At 40.7% G+C, this 26996-nt stretch overlaps 1 protein-coding gene across 1 annotated transcript in view; it reads right to left on the minus strand.

Moving 5' to 3' along the window:
• Positions 1 to 26996, minus strand: part of VWA8 (von Willebrand factor A domain containing 8) — a 403894-nt gene that overhangs the window by 107372 nt on the left and 269526 nt on the right. The window contains exons 36-37 of the mRNA XM_036297783.1: positions 18186 to 18267; positions 14811 to 15012 (exon numbers count right to left, since the gene is read on the minus strand). Of these exons, the coding sequence (XP_036153676.1) occupies positions 14811 to 15012; positions 18186 to 18267 (284 nt within the window). The remainder of the gene's footprint in view (positions 1 to 14810; positions 15013 to 18185; positions 18268 to 26996) is intronic.

Here is a 26996-nt window from a genome sequence, read left to right on the forward strand (position 1 = left end):
AAAACTGTCCTTATTCGCAAAGGACATGATATTGTACACAGAAAACCCCAAAGACTCCATCAAAAAAGTATTAGACCTAATAAATGAATTCGGCAATGTAGCAGGATACAAAATTAACACCCAGAAATCTATGGCTTTTTTATACATTAATAATGAACTCACAGAAAGAGAAACTAAAAACAAACAAACAAAAAACCAAAAACAATCCCATTTACCATTGCACCAAATAAAATTAAGATACCTAGGAATAAACTTAATTAAGGAGGTAAAAGACCCGTACTCGGAAAACTACAGGACACTGAAAAAAGAGATAGAGGAAGATATAAACAAATGGAAGAGCATACTGTGTTCATGGATTGGTAGAATCAACATCATCAAAATGTCCATACTGCCCAAAGCAATTTATAGATTCAATGCAATCCCCATTAAAACGCCAATGGCATATTTCACAGACTTAAAACAAACTCTCCAAAAATACACATGGAATAAAAAAGACTCCAAACAGCCACAGCAATACTGAGAAAGGACAAAGTTGGAGGGATCACAATACCAGATACCAAGCTATATTACAAAGCCACTATCCTCAAAACTGCCTGGTACTAGGACAAGAACCATATAGACCAATGGAACAGAACTAGATCACCAACTTACACCATACACAAAAATAAATTCAAAATGGTTAAAGGACTTAAATGTAAGACAGGAAACCATAAAAATCTTAGAAGACTCCATAGGCAGCAAAATATCAGACATATGTCGTAGCAATATCTTACCAATACAGCTCGTAGGGGAATGGAAACTAAGGATAAAATAAACAAATGGGACTACATCAAAATAAATAACTTCTGCACAGCAAAAGAAACCATTAACAAAACAACAAGAAAGCCCACTGCATGGGAGAACATATTTGCCAATGCTATCTCAGATAAGGGTTTAATCTCCAAAATTTACAGGAACTCATACAACTTAACAAAAGGAATATAAACAATGCAATAAAAAAATGGGCAAAGGACCTAAATAGACACTTTTTGAAAAAGGACATACAGAAAGCCAAGTGACTTATGAAAAAATGCTCAAAGTCACTAATTATCCAAGAGATGCAAATCAAAACAACAATGAGGTACCATCTCACACCTGTCAGACTGGCTGTCATCAACAAATCAACAACCGACAAGTGCTGGCGAGGATGTGGAGAAAAAGGAACCCTTGTACACTGCTGGTGGGAATGCAGACTGGTGCAGCCACTGTGAGAAACAGTATGGAATTTCCTCAAAAAGTTAAAAATGGAACTCCCATTTGACCCAGTGATCCCACTTCTAGGAATATATCCCAAGAAACCAGAAACACCAATCAGAAAAGATATATGCACCCCCATGTTCATAGCAGCACAATTTACAATAGCGAAGATTTGGAAACAGCCTAAGTGCCCATCAGTAGATGAATGGATTAGAAAACTGTGGTACATCTACACAATGGAATACTATGCTGCTATAAAAAAGAAGGAACTTTTACCATTTGTAACAGCATGGATGGAACTGGAGAGCATTATGCTAAGCGAAATAAGCCAGTTGGAGAAAGATAAGTATCACATGATCTCACTGATATGTGGGATATAATGAACAACATAAACTGATGAACAAAAATAGAACCAGAGTCCTAGAAGCATCGAAGAGACTGTCCAACCTATGAGGGAAGGCAGGGGTAAGGGGGTAAGAGATCAGCCAAAGGACTTGCATGCATGCATGCATATAAGCATAACGAGTGGACACAGACACTGGGGTGGTGGGGGCTTGTCCGGGGGATGGGAGTGTCCTGCGGAGGGTGGTCAATCAGGGAAAAAGGAGACATATGTAATACCTCAAACAAGCAAAAAAACCCCCCAAAAACAAAAACAAAAAAACCCCTGAACTAAATGAAAACAAAAATTCTGATATTTTCTTTATTTTTACATTTGAGACATTATCTATTGACTTCCTAATATGAAAGATGAGAATTATTTTACCTTTGTCACTTTGAATATACTTTACCCTCCCCTATCCTTCTAATAGAATATTATCATAAACTTTGCTCAAAGCAATAGTTTATTTTATATTACCACATATGATCAGTCGGCCCTGCCCCGCCCCCCGACTGCCCCAATTACCGTCCCTTCCCTCTGCCCGCTGGCACCTGCTTTGGCTGGCCTGGCACCACCTGCTCACCAGTCCCACCCCCTGCCAACTGGTAGTTCTGCTGGTCAGTCAATTTGCATCTTAGGCTTTTATTATATAGGATAGGATATTACTATATAGTTTTATATATTATTACATACTATTACTAGATATATTTTTTCACTTTCACCATTAGTCAATGTACCACTTATGTTCTTTTTACTAATTCTTAGCTCAATTTTATATATTTTTCAGTATTTTGTCCCTAATTTCTTTAGCAGAGCTGTGAACCACTTTCAGTATTGTTAGCCTACCACATTACAACTTCCTCTTTTTAAAATTCAAGATATACGTTCTTTCTGGAGTTCTGTGTCTTCCCACTTTGCTTTGGAGTGATTGTTTTCAGGCCTTCTGCACAACTGTCAGCCTAAGACACCCTTTCACCATCACATTTAGAATTACTTTTGCCTCTCTCCTGGCTAAAACCACTCTTTCTGTCCATGTCTTCCTCTTTCTTGGTTTACTAACTCTTTGGTGAAAGCATATTATGTAGCAGTTTTCCAAGAAATAATGTAAGTTTTTTGAGATTTTAATGTTTAATAATGTTTTTAGTCTGCTTTTATGCTTGATTAATAGCTTGGCTGAGTATAAAATTGTGGGTTGGAAATAATTTCCCCCCTAGATTCCAATGGCATTAGGATTTCTAATGCATTTTATATAACCTGTTTCCCAGTTTCCCCAACTTGCAAGTTTTCAACATTGTGTTTTTACTCATGGATTTCTAAAATGTCCAATGAATATGCTTTGGAGTGTGTGTGTTTTCCATTTCTTATATCCAACACCTGTTTTTTAAATCACTGAATTTTTTTAGATTACTTTTTGGGTCACTGCCTGCTCTTTAGTTTTTTCTTTCTGGAATTCTTATTATCAAGCAAGACTTTCTTATCTTTTCTATTTTTAAATATTTTTTTTAAAAAAATTATTTGAGAGAGAGGAAGGAAGAGGAAAAGAATGAAAGGGAAACATAGATGTAAGAGAAACATTGGTTGGTTGCCTCCTGCAGACCCTGGACTGAGGATAAAGCCCCCAACCTGGGCATGTGCCCTGATCAGGAATTGAACTGGCAACAATTTTGGTGCATGGGACAATCCTCAATAAACTGAGCCACAAGCTGTCTTATAGGAGAGTTCCCTTTCTATTAAACTTATTTCTGCAATCATTTTTCAATTCCTAAGAAGTCTTTCTTGTTCTTTGAAGGTGCCTATGTTAAAATAACACCCTGTTTTTGTTTTGTGAACATAATATTTTTCTGTTACCTTCTGAGAACATCAATTGTCACTTTGAGAAATGTTCTACTCTCTGCATCATCTCTATTTTCTCTATTTTGATTTGTATCTTTTATATAGGCTATCTATTAATATTTAAGAATAAGGCATTAAAAAGCAAACAGAAAACTTTTTTGCATAAAGGCAAGGCTTGTCAACAAGTGGGTGTTACTGTAAGGTTACTCTGTAGGAACCTCCGCATGTCAGTGTCAGAAAGGCTTTTCTCAAGAAGAGATCCAAGGCCCTAGCCAGTTTGGCTCAATGGATAGAGCGTTGACCTGTGGACTAAAGGGTCCCAGGTTCGATTCTGGTGAAGGGCACATGTCTGGGTTGTGGGCTCGATCCCCAGTGGGGAGTGTGTGGGAGGCAGCCAATCAATGATTCTCTCTCATCATTGATGTTTCTATCTCTCCCTTCCTCTCTGAAATCAATAAAAATATATTCAAAACAATAACAACCAATAACAAAAAACCTTGCAATTGTTTTTTTTTTTTAAAAAAAAGAAGAAGAAGAGATCCAAAGTAGTGGTGGGATAGATGGAAGCTACACTCTCCTTCCAGGACCAAACTGTAATTATAACAAAGAGTAATCAATCTGAATAACCAACTGAAGACTAGCTGAAGAGAAGTCTTATAACCAAGGCTTTATAGAAGAAGTAACAGAGAGGTAGGGAGTGAGGAGACATAAAAAGGGTTTGCCCTGCTCCCATAGGCAGCAGCTGAGATTCTGGAGGGATATCTCATCTGAAAAGATTCCCCCTGAGGAGTATGGGGTTTCAGTTTTTCATCAGGCTCCCCAACCCAGGGCACCAGAGCCAGGAAGAGACACCCACATAACACCTGGCTATGAAAATCATGGGGAGTCTGTCAGCCAGGGAGAGGAAGGACTCTGCTAGAGACATAGGTACACTTTTAAAGGGCCAACACACAGAATCTCATTTGCAGCCATTCATACTGGGCTCCAGTGAAGAGAGGGCTCAGCAGAGAGTCATGCGAGGAGAGACTGGATTTGTGACTTTGGGGTGAAAGCTGAGGGGACAACTACCGGGATCCCTGTGTTGAGTCACTCACTCTACTGCATCACAGATGCCATCTTTCTTGGGTGGAGCTTGCCCCTCTTATGGAATCAGCCTGCGGGACAACAATAACTCCAAATTCTGGACTCCCTGTTAACTCACCCTGCACAGCATCCATGCTGCTAAGGAGTCAGTTGCCTGGGTCAGGATTTAGAGGTCTGGGCAGACATAGGGGGTATCAGTGAATGATTTGTGTGGCTCTGGATGAGTCCAATTCCCCCATCCCCAACTTCCCCTCAGCCTAACTGGCACCTTCCCCCTATCCTGACTCCCAGTGACCCCACCATGCTGAGATTGGGCTCCTGGCAGAATGTGGGACAGACATAAATCATGTATCTCTAGGACGAAGAAAATTTTCCCCTCACATACCTGACCGGTGCAGAGCCTTCCCTTCACATGGCCAAATCTTGGTCTGTTTTAGCATGATAAACTTCTGCTGGCCACACCCTAATGATTCCCAGAAAACCTGCCCTACCACACAGGTGTGCATCCAGCAGGTGCCATCTAGACTTGGTACACCCTGGTATATTTTCAGAGTGGCCTAAGACCCAGTACTGGCACCAAGTTTGAACTTTTTGAATCTGGCGAACACCTCTCACCCCTATCTGGTGACTCACTGAGAACCTATTGCATGCAACTCAAAGACTGCCAGAGGCTCTTTCAGTGACTGAGCCTAACAGGCAGCAAGCAGGTAGAGGCAGGTGGTGGAGGACACTGGAGTTCCTTGGGACTTTTGCTTGCCTGCCCCTGGGCCTGGTGCTAGTAAAAGCCAGCATTAGGATGCAGCTTGATCCTTCTCAGGCATACCATGCCCAGTAGAAGCAGCCACAAACGGTGGATCTCTTTGTAGTTCCAAACAGATTGCCCAGGGACAGTCACAACATTGGTTTGCGACTAACATTGGTCTGCACCACAGTCCCTCCCAAGAGGCCCCAGAACAAACACACCCAATGGCCAGCTTGAGATAACATCAGAGTAGGATCCAATTAGCCATACAAGTGGCATATCCAAACCTGAGTAGACACTTCTCCCAAGAGGACATACAGATGGCCATAGACACATGAAAAGATGCTCAATGTCACCTAGGATCAGAGAAATGCAAATTAAAACCATAATGATGTATCACCTCAAACCTTCAGAATGGCTACCATCAATAAATCAACGAACAACAAGTGATGGTGAGAAAGTGGAAAAAAGGGAACCCTTGTGCACTGTTGGTAAGAATGCAGATTGGTGCAGCCACTGTGGAAAGCAGTATGGAGTTACCACAAAAAATTAAAAATGGAACTGCTTTATGACTGAGTAATTCCACTTCTGGGAATATAGCTGAAGAAACCTGAAACCTGAATTTAAAAGAATATATGCACCCCTATGTTCACTGCAACATAATTTATAATAGCCAATATTTGGAAGGGGTCCAGGTGTCCATCAGATGATTAGATAAAAAACAGTGGTACATTTACACAATGGAATACTACTCACCTATAAAAAAGAAGAAATCTTACTTTTTGCAAGAGCATGGATGGACGTGGAGTGTATTATACTAAGTGAAATTAGCCAGTCAGAGAAAGACAAATACAATATGATTTCACTTTTATGTGAAATCTATTGAAAAAAATAAACTAACAAACAAAATAGAAACAGATTCATAGATACAGAGAACAGACTGACAGTTGTCAGAGGGGAGAAAGTTGGGGGGCTGGGTGAAAAAAGTGAAGGGGTTAAGCAATAAAACTCTCACATCCTCAAAACCCTCATAGATAGGCAACAGTATGGTGGTTAGCAGAAAGAAAGGGGGGTGGGAGGAGACAGGACAGGGTAAAAGGGTTGGATAAATGGGGATGGAAGAAGACTTGATTTGTACCCCCAAGGCCTATATAATTGTATTAACCAGTATTACTCCTAATAAATTCAACAATCAAGTGAAAGAAAATTATAAAAAATAAAAAGAAAAGCTTTTTCTCTTGGGCATGTCAATTTCCAAAGAGGATTTTTCCAATCTCCTGCTCAAGGGTTATAAATATGGATGCAGACTTTTACTTTATCTTCTTGTTGTCTATCTCACTCCTGCCTGAAGCTGTGCAGATCTCCATTACAGCTCCTGTCTTTTATAAGGGTAGAGGAGAGTCAGTTGCCCATGGGCATTAAGATAGAGGAGAAGACCTGGATTTCTAAATGGCCTCTATGCGGACTTTCTACCAATCTTCCAATTTTGAGTGCCATCCGCACTCCAACCTTCAAAGGTACATGGTGTCTTCAAGTCCTATGCTCTGGGCTTTGGCAGAGTAAATTAGCTTGAGTCTTGTTGGCTTTCCCCTCTGCAGAAATGGGTTTTAGCTCTTTCCAGTCATTAACTGAGTTAACACCCACCCAGCTATTTTCCATTCTCCCAAGAGTTGCTTGCCACCCTGCGTTGTTATGCCTTCAGTTCTCTTTGTCCTTGTGGATTTTGGACCATTGGTCCTTGTACCTTTTTTGACCTTTTATCTTTCTTTTACTGGGATTTTGATAAGAAGTAAAACGAATCACATGTATTTGGTTTGTCAGGAGTCCCTACCTCCTTTCTTGAAAACTGGGTGCAGGTACTAATTCATCTTGGAACCACTTCCAAAGATAGAGTTGTTATTCTGTGGCCCCTCTGATCTTTTAATCATACTTTTATACCTTTCTTCACCACACTGCACCATAATTTATTTGGTTATAGCTTTACTGGACTCTAAGTTCCCTGGGTTTGCACCTATACCTTATTTATTTTTTTATCTTCACAATTAGAGGTCCGGTGCACAAAATTCGTACAATTGGGGGGGGAGGGCCCTCAGCCTAGCTTGCGCCCTCTTGCAGTCCGGGAGCCCTCAGGGGCTGTCCGACTGACAGCTTAGGCCTGCTCCCTGTCAGTCAGACATCCTTAGTGCCGCCATGGAAGTGGGAGAGGCTCCTGCTACCATTGCTGCGCTTGCAGCACTCCCCCTGTGGGAGCACACTGACCACCAGGGGGCAGCTCCTGCATTGAGTGTCTGCCCCCTGGTGGTCAGTGTGCATCCTAGCAATGGTCATTCCTCCATTTGGTCGATTTGCATATTAGTCTTTTACTATATAGGATACTGAGTGCTCAAAGATGTAAATTAAATGAATGGATGGGTGAAACTATTCAAAGAGAGGTTAGAGATAGTACCGGTGGCCTGACCTTGTAAGGAAATCCTATATAATAAAAGCCTAATATGCTAAATGTCTGGTTGTCAGGTTGGCTGTTCAACCAATCAAAGCATAATATGCTAATAATATGCTAAGGCCGCTCAATCGCTGCTATGACATGCACTGACCACCAGGGGGCAGATGCTCTGACCATTAGATTAGCTTGCTGCTGGGGTCCAGCCAATTGGGACTGAGTGAGATGGGCTGGACATGCCCTGGAATCCTCCTGCAGTCCCTCCCCAGCTGGCCAACCTCCCGCGGCCTCCCCAGCCCCGATTGTGCACCGGTGGGGTCCCTCGGCCTGGCCTGTGCCTCTCATAATCCGGGATCCCTTGGGGAATGTCTGAGAGCCAGTTTTGGCCCAATCCCACAGGCCAGGTCAAGGGACCCTACTGGTGCACAAATTCGTGCACGGGGCCTCTAGTAGAAAATAAAGAGAGAAATATTTTTAGAATGTTAAAAAGAGAAACAGAAGAACACTGTATACAGAAAAACTGAGAAAGCTCCAAATTTGACTTGTTCTTAACTGCTCTCAGGATTCAGGCTAAAGATGATGTATATTTTGCTGTGTGTTTTTTGGTCCTGTTCTAATTTGTCTTTTAAATAAGGCTAGACACTATAATCCTCTGCTGACAATTGTCCTATCATTGATTTCCTGCTTTTCTTCCAGCTGACAGGTTTAGGCACAGACAGTTTTTTCAATTCCTTTTTGGGGCCAACAAAAGTTTTTCCAAACAGGATTATAAACAAACGTCACAAATTTAACACTAGGATAGATTATGAATTATGTAACTCATTGGGTCATAATGTAATATTAGGTGTTTGGGTAACAGGGCTTCATTTTAATTTGGCTTTGTTTCCATGTAAACATTAAAGAATTCTGTAGTCTAATATTAGCTGAATTCCATGTTTTTAACTTTTTCCTAAGTTTTTGTTTGTTTACTAAGTACTTACTCTGTTCCAGACATTAATGCATTTCATTCTTACAACATCTTTGTAAGGCATGATAATTTTATCTTTATATTATAATTGAAAGGCAAGTGTACAAAGAACTAGTAATTGGCAAAGATCACAGACAAAGTAGAACATGGATTAGAACCCAGATTTAACCATTTCAAACTTTATGTGCTTAAACAATAGGCTATATGGCCTATGAATAAAATTATAATTCTATCTATAAATATAACAGCAAGGTTTTATTTCTACTGCCACTGTGATGTGTTGACTTTACATGAGTATATAAATTATGAGCTCAGAGCCATAAAAATTCTATAGTCATTGATTCAACATAATCACTGCATTTGACATCTCAATTTATAATTGACTACAGGCCCGGTGCACAAAAATTTGTGCACCAGGGGTGGGGGGATCCCTCAGCCCAGCCTGCGCCCATTTGCAGTCCAGGACCCCCTGGGGGATGTCCACCTGTCAACTTAGGCCCACTCCCTGGGGGATCAGGCCTAAGCTTGTAGTCAGACATCCTTCTGGCAGCCAGGGAGCCCTCAGGGGATATCCGACTAAAGGCTTAGGCCCCCAAGGGAGCTGTGATGAGGAAACTGGGGTGACAGAGGAGCCATGTTGTCCCACCCTGTGCCCTGGGTTGGGTCACACACGGGATGCCAGGGCGGGCCGGCCGATCGCTGCTGCCCCGCCTGGCCTCCCTGGGTCGGGTCGCATACAGATGCCCGGGCGGGCCGGTGGATCGCTGCTGCCCCGCCCAGCCGCCCCGGGTCGGGTCGCACATAGGATGCCTGGGCGGGCCGGCCAATCGCTGCTGCCCTGCCCAGCTGCCCTGGGTCGGGTCACACATGGGACGCCCACCACCCCAGATCACAGATAGCAGGGCTGGACAGCAGCAGGGCAGGCAGGATGGCGCTGACCCGCCCTGCCTGCAGTATGCAAATTAGCTGCCATCTTTGTTGATGGTTAATTTGCATATCTCGCTGATTAGGCAATGGGAGGCAAGTGAAGATACGGTCAATTACCATGTTTGTCTATTATTAGATAGGATACAATGTAGAATTAATTTGTTTTCCTTATACTTAAAAATCATATACTTGTTGACTTGCTTATCTTAAGAAAGTGATTTGATTTTGGATATATTTAGCAATTACTGATAAAGCTGTGATCCAATGGGAGCAATACCTTTGGAGGAATGTAAAAACCAACTATCAGTTTCCTTCTGAAATACAGTGTTTAGAAGAAAGATGGCCCCTGTGCATGAACCCATGAGTGTCATCCTACTTGAGGGCAGACTTCTCTCTAATCCTTTACTAAAACCAAATTTCTGGTTCAAGAAGAACATTGCCAATTGGTAAGTAGGATAACGGCAAGTTTCAACATTTCCCAAAGGTAATTGATATTCCACCTTATCTGCGTCCTCAATACCCTTTCTCCTCTTTTTTTTTTTGCTTCTCTTTCGCTCCTTCTCTACATTTCCATTGCCTTATTGCTAAACGGCCTTGCAGTTAAGTAACTGTCATAATTCTCCCTGGGTTGCTACAGGCTTAACCAGGCCAGTAGCATGCTGGAGCCAGCTTGAGAGATGATTGCTAAATATTCAGGAATTTTTGGGAGCAGATTGTTAACTTGGTAGCTTGAAATCAGCCATGGAGGAAATATGCACTCCATGGAAAAGGATAAATATTATAAACTGCCCCACCTCACTCCAGAGAACTAGTTCATCAGCACACCACTGGGTATCATGCTCTCCAGGGAATCTTGCTTTTGTCAGGTACTGCTGACCTAAAACTAGAATCAAAGTGAACTTCTATGGCTGGGATTTCTCTAACAGGAACAAACAATGGGAAAATTCTTAAAGGCACTGCCCAAGTGTTACTATATAGACAAACAGCTAGACCATCTGAAAACCAGCTCTACTGACACATTGCTAGGAGATATGGTGGGAAATTATAAAAGTTTTTATAAAAAGCATTGCCTTTCTGGGCCAAGGATGATTTCCATATGTGCATATAAAAGCCCTACAAAATATATATTACTCTATAACATTGATACACTGAATCAAATTGTTAAGTATTTTCAGAGTTACCAATGAGAGCAATGAACGATGTACAAAAGTGGATTATGCTCCTTAAAAAGAATAAAGAATTTCAAACGTCCACAGAGGATCTGAAGATAACAGCCTATACGGCGAAAACCTAAATTTACTAATAGAGAGCCAATTAAGTAATCTAGTGGTTTCCAAAGCTGAGAGTAAGCCTTAAAAATTCCTAACTGTTGAACTATTGGTTACAGAAAAGGCCAGGCTTGGCTACCTAAGTACAGCAAGCTACATTTACTTATATTCCCAGAATATTTTCTTTGAAATGGGGGAAGGATAAGTTGTGCTTAATAGAAACTAGCTATCTTTTCCATGTATTTTCTCTACGCTTCTCTCAATTTTCAAATATTCACTGTGTCTGTTGTGTGCCAGGCACACTATAAAGGATGAGTAAGTTCCAGTCCCACAGTGTTTGTGTCAGACGGCTCTACCCATTTTTAAGTACATAGTACTATTCAGAGGCATCAAAGAGATTCTATCAGCAATATATAAAATACTTAGTTTCTGATTAGTTTACTATAATTAGAAAACAACATTTGAAAGCCACAACCTTTCAGCCTTTTTGCTGCTACAAGAATAGCCACCAGAAGCCTTTTAGAGAAGAGGACTTGATTTCTGAGGAAAACTGTGGTGTAGCTTTTAACAGCCTTTTGGGGAAAAATCCAAAACTAAATAAAAATATGTAAAAAGTATGCTTTATAAAGAATACTGTGAAGTGTAGTCAGAAGAATTTTGGCTTATAATGAACCCAGACTTTTGAAAACATGGAGTCTAAAAGGAATAAAAATTGATTCTTAATAATGGGCTCTTAGGATGACAGTTACTGTGGTGCTTTGAGTTTGTTGTTATAATTGTTGACTATAAGAAAAACACATGTTCCTATCAAAGCATGTAAAATTAATGAACACACTCTATATGCAGGGCTAAATATATACTCTCTTGCAAGTTGTACTCATTAAAACAACTATCAATGAATTCATTAAATAAAACAAAAATTCAAAGCAATAGTGGCTTCAGAGCTATTAACTCTGGAAGCCTGAAATGTAGCAAAAACATAAAGGATGGAGATAACGCACATGACTGGCTTAGTTTATCTAAATATAATAGTTCTTTTGACACCAGGCAAAGGAATTAGGGAAAGATGGGGGTCAACAGTGGTGGATGGCACGGGAGGTTATTTGCCTGGCCTTCGCTGCTGACCTAAAGAGCATCGCAGGACTAACAGGAACCACCCAAGCAGGGGTGTGTAAACCTCCCACACCAGCCTGCGCTGCCCCAAACTACTGGAGAACAAACTTGGCCTTTTAATTTCTGTAATGTAAAGTAAGTCCTTTTGGCCACTAGATGGAGATCAGGTTACTCTGCCAGGAACAAGGGAAGCTGCTGGCAGTCAAGTGGTAAGTATGTTGTGGAGAATCTAATCTTCTCTCAATACTTCCAATCAAGCTCCTAAATCAGGAGCAGACCCATGTTGAATAAAGTATCCATAAATGAGGAAGAGCTTGAAGGACTGAACAGGAGGAGAACTATAAAAGACAAATTTTTTTACTTGTTATTACCGTTGCCCCTGGGATAATTCGTATTTAGAGTTAGTTGTATAAACTACTTGTAAATAATAACATGAACTGGTCTAAGTAAGAGCAATTAAATATGCTGTCTCATTGTTTACCAAGCAATGACAAGGAAGAGGAGAGACATAACCAAAAATTAAAACAACGACAGACTATTTGGACAATGCATCCCATCTGTTTAGACAAAAAGACAATTTGTTTCTCAGTTTGAATCTGTATATAAGTATACATTTTCAATATGAACCAAAATGGATCAGGGAACATCAGAGATGGAAGGATAATGTTACATAACATCTATTCTAATTTTTCAAATGGAACTACAATTTAATTCTGAATTATGTAACTTTATTACTAAGTAAGTCTTATTTCTGTGATAGCTGAAAATGGTTGGTTTGGGGAAGATCAAATATTGCCCTGTATAATACAGCCAAATATTTTATTTTTGAGATGTTAGGTACTATAATTGTTTATTCTTAACTTAATAACCATATATAGTCAACAAATACCTATTCAGTATTCAGTTACATAAAAACAAATGAATAATTTATGACAGTTTAAAATAATTCCATTTGTTATCAAATAGCTTTAATGACCAGTGTAATTCAGTATATATGAATGTGAGCATAAACAAACCTATTAATTTCCTGTTATGTACGAATCATTATGTTAGGAGCTGAGAATACAGAGCTGCACAACAGAGTCAGGAAAGACACTGGGAAGAGAAAAGCTACACAGCTGAACACAAATAGGGGTTAATTTTTGTAGTAGTCGACACCAGTTACCAAAATCATGAGTAAAAGTCCTTTTAAAGTTCTGTTGTAAACGATAAACTTAATAGGCCACAAATGCTGACCATAGGAAAAACATGACCTTAGATGTCTATAACACATGAGAAATTAAAAATAAAATAAAAGATTCAAATACAATAGTATTTACTATTAGGTATCAATCACTGTAATGAAAATAGGAGCTTAATTAAAAGGGTGAAGAAATTAATGTTTAGAATAATAAAAAGTCAGAACCACAGTTAATTACTTTTCTAATTATTGTTATGGATAGTGACCAACATTCAGTCTGTTGCTGTGATAAGTCTATTGCACTTAATGAATATTTATTTTAGAGCTATACATTTGTTTTAGCTTAATTAAAATAATATATTAATACCATTCCAAAAGGATTTGAGGTTGCTTGCCTATACTGGTTTGTGATTTTCAAAATGTTACGTCCAACTTTTAAGAATATAAGAGAACTATGAATTATTTATTCACAAATATATATATTTCTCCTTTAAGGAAATCACAAAAACGGCCAAATAAAATAGTAATTATTAATCAGGTATTAATAGAATAGTTTGTGGAAATTTCTTATCTCGGTAATTGGCTCTTTGCAGAGCAACACAGCTGGTAGAAACCTACCTTTCTTTTTAATGGATAAAAATGAAATGTAAACAAGGAAGTTTTCTTCTGAAGATTAAAATAAATTAATTACAAATAAATGCTTTTATGATATGCTTTAGTATTTATGGGTACACAGGCTTCCTCATTATTCACATTAGTTCTAGACAGCAGCTAGATTAGGTGATGACTGAGTCATTTTTGGAGTCCTGGGGTTTCCTCTCACTTTGGACACCTGTTCCCATACACCTTTCCAGTGTAGGGTTGGGTCTATTTATTCTAACTGCTAAACTTGCATTATCTATATATATAGAAGCCTAAGCGACCGTTACAACCGGTTGACTGAACAATGGTCGCTATGATGTGCACTGACCACCAGGGGGCAGATGCTCAATGCAGGAGCTTCCCCCTGGTGGTCAGTGTGCTCCCACAGCCAACCTCTCGTGGCTGGCCAACCTTCCGTGGTCCCTCCCCCTTGGACTGGGCAAGACAGCCCCAATCGCTGGCCAGGCCGAGGGACCCCACCCATACACAAATTCGTGCACCAGGCCTCTAGTCTGGAAATAAGGAACTTGGTAAAAACACATCTCTATTAGATGCATAGCTTTGTTTATCTTCTCTAGTCTAATGGTTTTGACCTTGTAAAATACGCTGCATTTTAGATCCTCAGTATCTCAAGTGGAGATGCTGACAATGATGATAGTACACGTCAGAAGAGATGCAAAGGTGGTGCTGGAAAATGATTAATGCTTAAGGTTAAAATATAAAAGTTGATTGTATTCACATGCAGTGCTATGAGGAACCTGTATATTTAAGCACTGTCAGAGAAAAAGGCATAATTTTACTTTTTCACTATTCTAGATGAGTAAGATTTGCCTTTTTCTGGATCTGATATTTATTTTAGCCATTAAAAAAACTATATTTGAGTCATTGGGCTAGACGTTTTCACAAGTAGAATTTTACCACTTAAGGGTGCATATTCATGAACTCAATTTATACTTGAATATGCACCCTTAAGAGGTAAGATCAATTCAAGTGGTACCTGCATATGTCTGTCATCTTGTCCAATCATGTTTCTCCATTCCATGAGTGAGCGTTGCAGTTGTTCAAGTCCAGTTTCCCAAAGTCTGATTTGACCTCCCATATCAACAGTAACAACACCACCTCTGCCCCACTCAGCTAGCAGTGCATCTGTGTCTGAAATAGTAGATATCCATGTGGTATATGGGGAGAGAAATTCTGATCTGAAAAAGAAATCACAGTATTCAAGCAATTGGTAATCTAGGTAATGAAGCTAGTTTAACCTGATTTAGGTGTATTAAACTTGCTATAAAGAATTCTAATAATAAGCACATTAAAAGATATCACCAGATCCATCTGTAAGTAAAAAAATACACATTTAGTTACTGGTTATTTACATTTTTTTTTCCTGTATTTATCCCAGGTGACATTAGTATTCATTGTCAGAAAGAAACTCTAAACCAACTCATATTTCACAAACATGCAGTAAGGTCAGCGCTGAAACTGATGTTTTGTTTATGTGTTTTAACTTCCTTTACATTTGATATTTTGCCTTTCCTACTTTAGAAAACTGTAAGGATTTATAATAAAGAATTTATATATTAGTTGTATTATATATTCATACATATACATTTCCTTTATTTTATATTTATGGTACATATACAGTCATTTCTAGGAATGCAGCGTTTGCCTATAAGAGTTATTTGCAGACATACTCCCTTTATTATCTATATAACATACATACATTAGAAATCCTAATTACCAGTTTGTGTGCTCCCTAAACATATCTGATACATTCTATATAATAAAAACATAAACTATCATTGCTGATCTCGTAAAACCACAAAACCACACTATGTATTAGAGAAATTCTTATAATATACCAAAAATAAACAAAGACTACTTTGACTTTTCTTTTCAGTCTGCCTTGTAGATTTTAAACACAGTGTAACAAAGCCAGCTATTCTGGAATGCAGAAGTCTTAGAAAATGTTTATATGAAGAGGATGATAACAGTAGGATGGGAACAAGTGTTTCAGAACTACTTTGCAGTGTTAGAAGGACTCAAAGAAAGTAATATTTGATATAATACAGGATATAACTTATTGTGCTCTCCAAAAAAATATTTACTTTAGGAAATAAATTAGTAGGTACAGATGGTGAAGTAAATGGCTACTTAAGAATAATGAAATTTATCCATGTGAAACTATATTTGAAACTCTTCTAAGAGCACTCAAGATGTGTGCGTCCAATGAGCACTGTATCTACTGCTTGCATATTTAAATCTCCATGAAACTGGTAATTTACAAGGGCAATTTCTTCAACATGTCAATAAAAAGTGCAGAATAAATTACTTTTCTACAACAATTTGTACACCAGGTCTAGAATCTCTTCACCTTTAAAAGTAATAATACACGTTCCCCTTATACATAACAAATTCTTCAAGAAAAACATAGAATTACAGTAGAGTGAAACCTAGATTTACATACACCCACATACAAGGGCTAGGGAGTATCATTTTACAAATGCAAATAATGTAAAAATTTGAGAAACAATACTCAAATTTTACTGAAGGCAAATGTGATATATTCATTTTGGTCTTGCAGTTACATATAATTTTACTGTATTTTTTATTATTTGAAGTTAGCCATCAAATGAAAAATTCCTGCTATCAGCAGAATGCTCAATTTAAGTACTTAGCAACAAAATTGGAATCCAAATGGGTTTCACCCTTGGATTACATATATGCCAAAATATGACAGCAGTTCATCTCGAGAGAAACTCAGATATACTGACAATGAACAGACAGAATCACATGGCACTTAAACTTCACATTTAGATGTTTTGTAAGTGTAAAATATACACTAGATACCAAAAACTTAGAGAAAGTAAGAAATGTAAATTATCTCATTAAATTTTTATATTGAATATATGTCAAAATGATAATATTTAATATACACTGGGTTAAATACAATGTTAAAGTTAATTTCATTTATTTTTACTCTTTTAATGTGCTTCCTAAGGAGTATAAAATTACATATGTGACTCACATCATATATTTCTACTGGACAGTGCAGCTCTAAATGAATTATGGTGACCAGCTGGCACTGGTTATATATACAATTGCTCTCCAGATGTTCTTTCTATAGCAGGTATAACATACAGGTTATAGAGAAAGTTAAAAGAGAAAAACACGGAAATAAAAAGCTAGGGCTAATGAGGCAGAAATTAAGACAAATAATGAAAACATTATTTAATGCTTTAGAAATGTAAAATAAGTTCTTTGCTTTTGTAACTTGCACTAATAGTATATTTTAATAAGCATATAATTAATATGGAATAAAGACTTTTCCTAAATGACTAAAGGCCATTTTTCATTAAACTGACACAAGAAGCCATACTTATATATGTTGGAATAAGTAAATCTATTTCTTTGGATATGTTTTCATTATTCATATTTCTTGAACCTGACTCAAGGGTTAAGGAAACTGTGTTTCTGAGTTATTCTGTACTGTCATGCTGAGCTATTTTCTTCTGGGAGTTGGAGAAGGGGCTAAAAGGGAGATCTGGTGATATTCCAGGTCTCTGACATGTTCCAGTGTCCCTGGTCTTCCTGTGACACTGGAAGGCTTTCCAGGCTTCTCCACTTAGGATTTCAAGTGATGTTTTAACCACAGTGTTGTGAAGGCTCAGTTGCCTGTGAGGGAGTATATGTCAGGAGGGGGTGTGAGATCAAGGCAGGTACACGATCAGGTTGAAGGAGGTCATGGATGGAGGCATCTAGAGAGGGATGGGCTACTGGTGAGGACCTCTGTGTTCAGACACAGAGCATCATTGCTTTTCCTTTCAAATCCTCAGTCTAGCTAGTGTGAATGCTTTCCTTCCATCCCTGGACAATAAAAGCAGTGACTGACACTTTCATCCCAAATCTCTGAAATCCTTTGACCACGGTATGACCGTCACTACTGTGCAATAACATATTTTAAAAGAATATCAGCCAAATGATATTTAAATTACTTTGATAGTTTGAATATATTTACCTCAGAAAACTAACATATGAAATTAATAAGTATGAAAATTTCTATAATACTAAAAATGCTGTTTCAGATACAGAAAAATTTATCATTAGGACAGATCAATAAAAGAAAAATGAAGACTACAAGGCTGATAGATTTATACCTATGTAACATTTGAACATTTTTCCAAAATGAAAATTAAAATGGCAGTAAGGCATGCAGAAGAACAGCAAGATATAAACCAACTGTAGCTGAAAAAAAAAAGAGCTTTCTATTTAAGGAAGCAGAAAGCACACATTTATTCAAAGTACTTGTTAAGAAGTCACTCTTTTTTCTTTTAATCTAACATACACACTAAGAACAAAAGTGGAAATGGATTACCTGGGAATAGGGATATATCGGAGTTTTTTTGATTGAAGATCAGTGACTTCTATATAACCAGATGTATGTGGAGGGGTAACATCTGCAAATAGTCATGACATGAACAGAGTATTAAATTAGTACATGATACCAATATAGGAACAACAACAACAAAAGCACAAATCCTATTAAAAGTGGAATGAAGTTATCAATAGCTTGAAGCAGAACTCTTAGGATTCTTGTTTGAGAGATGAGGAAGCTGAAGCTTATAGAAGTGATATAATCATGTGGTGGTTTGCTTGAGGACATGTACTAATAGCTGTAGAGTAATGGAGATGGCTTTCAAATGCATGCTTTTCTGGCTCAAATCTACGATCTCTCTACCACTCCCCACAGCTCCTACTTGAGCTGGCCCTACGGCAAAACAGTTTTAAAAATAGCCCCATTTTACAAAATCTGGGCTACTACTGTCTCTTAAAAAAACAGCAACTTCCCCTATACAGAACCCATCCTTTTAAAGATTTCTGTCCATCTAATCTTCTTATAAATTATGATTAGAATGATACATCAAAAATGTCCAAACTGAGTTTATCACATGCAGTTTACAAAAATAAGAAGCATGGTTGTTTAATTTCACATTTGCAGCTGAAGGTTTTTGAGTAGGGACACCTGAAAAACTCAAAATCTCTCCTACATATTCATCAACCATGGCTGAGCTTACTGTGCACCAGACATAATGCAAAGCACTGGGGACAGAGCTTAAAGAGATGAGGAACCCCCAGCAATAAAGAGGGAAGTTATTTTTTGGAAAACAAAATAAAACAAAAATCACAAACACAGCCCTTTTAAGGACTTGGAAAGAATTCCAGGGTGGGAATCACAGGCCCAAGGCCAGGTGTGAACTGCAGAGCTAGGCAAGGAGTGGTGCCAGGGACAGAAGGGCCAGGGGAAGGGGAGATAATGTGCAGAGACAGCAGAGGGCAAGACGAGAGAGTTACTATGGTGATCTGACCTCCCAGCTGGATTGGCTGTCCCCAGATGGCCGTTTGTACAAAATGAACATGCTTATCCTAACTAAGTCAGGCACTGCCTGCATTGGAAATGTTGCCTGGGATATAAGGTCAATCTTGGATAAAGTTTGCATCATATATCATTTTTGACAGTTCCTGCTGCTAAGAACTCGTTGAAGTAGATTGAATTATTTATAGACCCAGGCTCTTTGCCAAAAATGACCAATTATTGAAGCAGTTGGGATGGATAGAGCTGCCTAGCTTTTTGGCTTGCCGCTAACAGGAACTATTTTCATAACTATTAGTATTAAGTTAAGCTACTGCCATTAGCACGTTTAAAGTGCCCGTGAAAGCAAAGTAAGTCCATTTACTTTAATTATCTTTTTTCTATATTTTTCTTTTCTTTCACTGTGCAAATTAATTTAGACATAAAGAGGATGAGAAAATTCAATAATGATCATGTCTATTTCAAGAAGAGAACGCAAGAATTTTACTCTTGCTGCTAAAAAATATTTTCACTATTAGAAAAGGCAATTTGTGGCTATAAAGTATTTAAAAGATACTAACGGTGGTGGTAGTGGTGGTGATAATTGTAAGCACTTTGAAAAATAATCAGAATTGATGTTTACTGATGTGAAAATAAATCAGCTCAAAACATATGATTATATTAAGGAAGTAAAAAACCATGGTCAGATTTCCCTCCCAACTTGGCCAAATCTTTGTCTATCCATTTTAAATGTTCCAACACTGTTGAGAGGATGGAGGCTCAGTAAAGTTCCATTATATTTATAATCCAGGTGGATTTCAAAGTCAGGTATAAACTATATTTATGGATTAGTTTACTAATGATGAAGGGAAGTCAGTACTGCAGTGTTCACGGCATTGTTCCCCTGAAGACTGGGGACAGCTTACATGCACAATGCCAAGATTAGGAGGAGGTATAAACTGTCAGGCAAAGGTACCAAGAAAATTTTCAGAGGGAAGATGAAATTACATTAAAAAATTTGCTCCTAGCAATGTAACTTGATGTACATCTGTTAAGTACTAGTTAACAATCTTCTATACCCTGCAATCATGCTAATACCAAATCTTTGAATTTACTAAAAGTTCAAAAAACAGAGTACTACTTTCAATCAATCAAGAGTCATTAATTTGTATTTAAAGAGCTAAGGCCTGTGACTGAAAAAAAGCTAACACTTAGCTAGAAGAAAAACAATTGGGAGAAAGCAATAAATCTCTCCCTGTCTGCATTAAGCAAAAGTTGCACCATCATTAAGCCACCAGGAGAGTAGCCTTTATAGTTTCTATTGATTTCCTTAATAAAAGGCTGATAAGCATTAGTTTCTAACTGTCAGATGGTTGGATTCTATTTACTTTAAAAAACTGAATTTACATCAGAGACCTACATGAGCATAGATTAAGGAGTCACACAAGCTGAAAGAAAAAGCTATCAGTCCCTTTACTCCTCTTATCCCTCATTTCCTGCTTCCAGAGACACGGTCAACTTTTATGCTGTTTCTTTGGTATTCACCTTCCTCCTTATGGTACTTAGTTTTATGATGTTTTAGTTTTAGGGATCATTTATTGACTTCCCACCATGGAAGATGAGAGTTTATAACTTGTTTTCATACACCCCTTCCCTGCCCAACCTTGTTTTTCCCACTCTCAATAGCTATCCTAGCTAATAATAGACAAACAAGGTAATTAACCATAACTTCGCTACCCTTCCCATTGGCTAATCAGGGCGATATGCACATTAACTGCCAACCAAGATGGCAGCCGGCAGCCAGGCAGCTGAAGCGAACATGAGGCTTGCTTGCTCCACTGATGGAGGAAGCCAAGGTTCCCCGCCTGCCGCTGCCGGCCTATGAGCTGCACTCTAAGAAACAATGTTGCAATTATAGAAGCTAAACAAACCCCAGAAACCTGCTTTCAGCCAGCCGGGCCTCAGAGCTGGAGTTGCAACAGTGTTTCAATTATAGAAGCCAAACAAACCCAGATACCTGCTTTCAGCAGCCGAGGTCTCAGAGCTGGAGCTGAGCCTCAGAGCTAAAGCCGGCTCTCAGTTCCAGTGACAGCCATAGAAGGTAAATAAATCCCAGAATAAAAAAAAAAAGAAAAAAAGGAGAGGTTGGGAGCTTCAGTCACCCAACAGCCTGAAAACAGCCCTCAGCCCCTCACCCAGACTAGCCAGGCACCCCAGTGGGGACCCCCACCCTGAAGGGGGTGTGACCAGCTGCAAATAGCCATCAGCCCCTCACCCAGGCTGGCCAGGCACCCAAGCGGGACCCCCACCCTGATCCGGGACACCCTTCAGGGCAAACCAGGCGGCCCCCACCCGTGCACCAGGCCTCTATCCTATATAGTAAAAGGGTAATATGCAAACTGACCCTAACAGCAGAAGGACTGGGAATGACTGGTCACTATGACACACACTGACCACCAGGCGGCAGACGCTCAATGCAGGAGCTGCCCTCTGGTGGTCAGGGCGCTCTCACATGGGAGGAGCTCTGCTCAGCCACAAGCCAGGCTGATGGCTGCCAGTACAGCGGTGGTGGTGGGAGCCTCTCCTGCCTCCTCAGCAGCGCTAAGGATGTCTGACTGCAGCTTAGGTCTGCTCCCCGCTGGCAAGTGGACATCCCCTGAGGGCTGCCGGGCTGCCAGAGGGATGTCTGATTGCCATCTTAGGCCCAATTCCCCGGGGAGTGGGCCTGAGCCAGCAGGTGGACATCCTCCGAGGGGTCCCAGACTGCAAGAGGCCATAGGCCGGGCTGAGGGACCCCCCCAAGTGCACAAATTTTTGTGCACCGGGCCTCTAGTATATATATAAAAGCCTAAACGACCAGCTGACAGGCCAGTAGCTATGACACACACTAGCCACCAGGGGGCAGACGTTCAACACAGGAGCGGAAACCACAGACATGGAAACATGTAACAGACTGATGAATCTCAGAGGGAAGAGGGGAACAGGAAGAGATTAACCAAAGATCTTATATGCATACCAGAGACCTGGTGCATGGATTCGTGCATCAGTGGGGTCCCTCAGCCTGGTCTGCGGGGATTGGGCTGCAACTGGCTCTCAGACATCCCCCAAGGGATCCTGGGTTGCGAAAGGGCACAGGCCAGGCCGAGGGACCCCACTGGTGCATGAATCCATGCACTGGGCCTCTAGTATTTATATGAAAATGTTGGTTAGATTAACATCCAGTGCTTATATTATTACTAGAAGCCTGGTGCATGAATTCGTGCACAGGTGGGGTCCCTCGGACTGGCCAACAATCTGGGCCAATAGGGGCATCTCACCCAGTCCTGATAGGAGCTGATCGGGGCCGATTGGGACCGGCCTGACGGGGAGAGGGGCCATGAGAGGTTGGCCATGGAAGTGCACTGACCACCAGGGGGAAGCTCCTGCGTTGAGCCCCCTGGTGGTCAGTGCACATCATAGCGACTGGTTGACCAGTTGTTCACTCATAACGGTCGCTTAGGCTTTTATATATATAGACTAGAGGCCCGGTGCACAAAAATTTGTGCACTCGGGGGGAGGAGGGGTCCCTCAGCCCGGCCTGTGCCCTCTCGCAGTCTGGGACCCCTCGGGAGATAACGACCTGCTGGCTTAGGCCTGCTCCTGGGTGGCAGAGGGCAGGCCCAATCCCTAGGTGCAGCCCCTGGTCAGGCTCAGAGCAGGGCTGATTGGGAAGTTGGGGTGCCGCCCCTGTCATGCACAGAGCAGGGCGGATCGGGAGGTTGTGATGCCACCTTCAGTCACGCTCAGGGTAGGGCCGATTGGGGGGTTGGGGCACCGCCCCCAGTCACACTCAAGGAAGGTCGATGGGGAGGTTGCGGCGCCACCCCCTGTCACGCACAGAGCAGGGCCAATCAGGGGGGTTGGGGCTCCGTACCCTGTCACGCCCAGAGCAGGGCCCATCAGGGGGTTGGGGAGCTCCCCCCTGTCATGCACAGAGTAGGGCCAATAGGGGAGTTGGGGCACCGCCCTCTATCACCCATGGAGCAGGGCCGATCAGGGGGTTGGGGCACCGCCACTGTCACACTCACACAGAGCAGGGCCCGTGGGGGGGGGGGGTTGGGGCACTGCACCCTGTCACACACAGAGCAGGGCCGATCAGGGGGTTGGGGCACCGCACCCTGTCACACACAGAGTCGCTGGGCGATCAGGGGGGTGGGGAGCTCCCCCCTATCAGGCACAGAGCAGGGCTGATCAGGGGGTTGGGGCGCCTTCCCCTGTCACGAACAGAGCAGGGCGAATAGGGAGGTTGTGGCCCTGCCCCCTGTCACACACAGAGCCGCAGGGCGATCAGGGGGTTTGGGTGCTGCCCCCTGTCACGCTGATCCCGGTGCCGGGAGGCCTCGCGGCTCCGCTGATCCCGGTGCTGGGAGGCATATTACCCTTGTACTATATAGGATAGAGGCCTGGTGCACAGGTGGGGGCCAGCTGGTTTTCCCTGAAGGGTGTCCTGGATCAGGGTGGAGGTCCCTACTGGGGTGCCTGGCCAGCCTGGATGAGGGGATGATGGCTGTTTGCAGCTGGTCACACACCCTTCAGGGTGGGGGTCCCCACTGGGGTGCCTGGCCAGTCTGGGTGAGGGGCTGAGGGCTGTTTTCAGGCTGGCGGGTGATTGAAGCTCCCAACCGCTCCTTTTTTTCTTTTTTTTTAAAATTCTGGGCCAGCTTTAGCTCTGAGGCTTGGCTCCAGCTCTAAAGCCTCCGCTGCTGAAAGCAGGTATCTGGTTTGTTTGGGTTTTATAATCGAAACACTGTTTCAGCTCCAGCTCTGAGATCCTGGCTGGCTGAAAGCAGGTTTCTGGGGTTTTGTTTAGCTTTTATATTTATAACAATGTTTCAAACTGCAAGCTCAGAGGCCGGCAGCGGCAGGTGGAGAACGTTGGAGTCCTCCGTCACTGAAGCAAGCAAGCCTCATGTTCGCTTCAAGCTGCCTGGCTGCCGGCCGCCATCTTGGCTGGCAGTTAATTTGCATATCGCCCTGATTAGCCAATGGGAAGGTTAGCGGAGGTACGGCTAATTACTATGTTTCTCTTTTATTAGATAGGATGATTATACTAGAGGCCCAGTTCACAAAATTCGTGCACAGGTAGGGTCCCTAGGCCTGGCCAGCAATCAGGGCTGATTGGGGCCTCTGGCTGCTGGCCAGGGCCTTCCTTCATTCCGCGCTGTCCCCTGGTGGTCAGCGCATGTCATAATGCGCAATCAAACTCCCAGGCTCTCGGTCGAACTCCTGAGGGGACAATTTGCATATTAGGGTTTTATATATAGAGAAGGTAAATGCTATTCATAGCTGAGATATGTCTTATTTTTGCTGTTATTGCTTTCTCTTTCCTGTATAACTTTTTCTTTTCATGTAGCTAATAATTATCATGTTTTGTTGTTGGTTTAGTTTTTCACTTAGCACAAATTCATACTCAAAGTTCCTAATTGTCAAAAATCTCTAAATATGTTCAAATATATTGGATTTATCACTTTCTTGGAGGCTCTCTCCTAAAATCTTCTCATCTTTTCTAATCTGCAGTGATTGGTCCCTAGGTCTGTGCCTAGCTATCATCCTGGTATTTCCCTTTACCATTTTTCTAGGGATTTTTTTTTTTTTTACAGTCCAATAAAATTCTTCCTATGTGCCAGACAAGATCCTAAGCACTTTTATATACATTTGGAATATTTAAGGAACACTACTTAAACAAATGAGGAGAAATAAAACTCCTACCAACCAAGAAAAAATTGCAAAAGATATAAACAGACAATTATCAGAAGAGTAAACTATGACATATAAAAAGATATTTAAACTTACTAGAAAACAGGCAAAGGTAGTATAAAACCACAAGAAAAAAACTCCTACAAGACTAGATGAGGATGCAGAGTCCTGGGACTTCTTTTATGCTGCTGAATTAACAACTTTGGGAAACAATTTGGTAATGTTACTCAACCCAAAACCTAGCTATGTGCCCTGACCAGGAATCGAACCTGTGATCTTCCAGTGTACGGGGTGACACTCCAACCAACTGAACCACACAGCCAGTGCATAGCCCACTATTTTTAAAAGTAAAAAATTGGAAAAAACCTAAATGCACATCAATAAAGAAAGATGAATAAATTGTGGTATTACAGCAGTGAAACTTAATGAAGTAGAGCTATCAGTATGGATGATGACAAAGATTCTCTTTCTAACCAAATTCTGGTTAGACTCTTCACAACTAGACCCTAACTTTTGGGCTTCCAAAACTTTTCTCTGCGTTGTCCAATTTTAGTAAGAATAGTGCCATATAAGCTTAACTCAAATCCCCTGTCCTCGAAATTTGACTGGGTTCCTGATCCTCCATCATCTCTGCCGTGATGTCTGATCACTCACTCTGGCTGCCTTCAACAAGAATCCAGTTAGGCTAATTTTGTCAGATTTTTCCCTTAACTCTGATGTCTTCTTAGTAATTTTTCACCCACTGATCCCCACCAAGTTGGAGGATCTATACTAACTGATTTTAAGATAAATATAAAGTACAATGCTAGAAAGTAATTAAGAAAGTATGGTATTGGTAAAGGGATGGACACATAGATCAATGGAATGGACCATAAATCCCCAAATAGACCCACACATATGTGGTCAGCTGATTTTCAGCATAGGTTCAAATAATTCAATGGAGAAAGGACAGTCTTTTCAGCAAATGATCCTAAAACAAATATCCCCATGCAAAACAATGAGCCTCACCCCACACTTTGTACCATATAAAAAAATTAAGTCAACATGAAGCATAAATGTAAAATATAAAAGTCCTAGAAGAAAACATAGGGGATTTTCCTTTTATCAAAATGGGAGAAAATCTGTGGAAAACATATATCTGATACTGAAGTTGTATCTAGAATACTAGTACATAAAGAACACTCAAAACTCACTAAAAAGAAAGCAAATAACCCAATTCAAAAAGTAGGCAGAAGATCTGAAGAGACATTTCACTAACGAAGATACACATGAAAAGATGCTCAACATCATCAGGAACTAGGGAAAATTCAAATTAAAAATCATAATGAGATGTCACTATACACCAATTAGAATGGCAAAAACTGACAGTACCAAGTACTAGAAAAGAGGAAGAGCAACTGGAACTCTCATTCATTGCTGACAGGTATGCAAAATGGTATTGCCATTTTGGAAAACAGTTTGGCAGTTTTATCACATGACATAAAAATGCCATTCCTAGGTATTCACCCAAGTGAAGCAAAAACTTATGTTTGTTTGTTTGTTTATTTATTTTACTCCTCACCCAAGGATATATATTTTTTCATTGATTTGAGAGAGAGAGAGAGAGACATTGATGTGAGAGAGAAACATAAATAGGTTGCCTCCTGTGTGTGTCCTGACCAGGGGTCAAATCTGTAACCTTTTGGTATATGGGATGACACTCCAACCAACTGAGCCACCTGGCCAGGGGAAAACTCATGTTCTTTTGAAAACCTCTACAAAACGTTCATAGCAGCCTTATTCACTATTGCCCCAAATTGGAAACTATCCAAATATCTATCAACTTGTGAATAGATAAACAACATTTTGTTCATTCACAAAATAGGCTACTTACTACTTGGCAATAAAAAGAAACAAACTACTGGTACACACAACATAAATGATTCTCAAGTACATTATATTAAGTGAAAGAAGCCAGACTCAAAAGACCACATGCTGTGTGATTCCATTTATATGACATTCTGGAAAAGGCAAATCTGTAAGTACAGAAATCAGGTCAGTGGGGGTTTGGCAGTAGGAGGAGGATTTGACGGCAGAGGGTCTTGGGGGAGATTTTAGGGG

Source organism: Myotis myotis, unplaced genomic scaffold (assembly GCF_014108235.1).
Source record: "Myotis myotis isolate mMyoMyo1 unplaced genomic scaffold, mMyoMyo1.p scaffold_m19_p_3, whole genome shotgun sequence".
NCBI lineage: Eukaryota > Metazoa > Chordata > Mammalia > Chiroptera > Vespertilionidae > Myotis > Myotis myotis.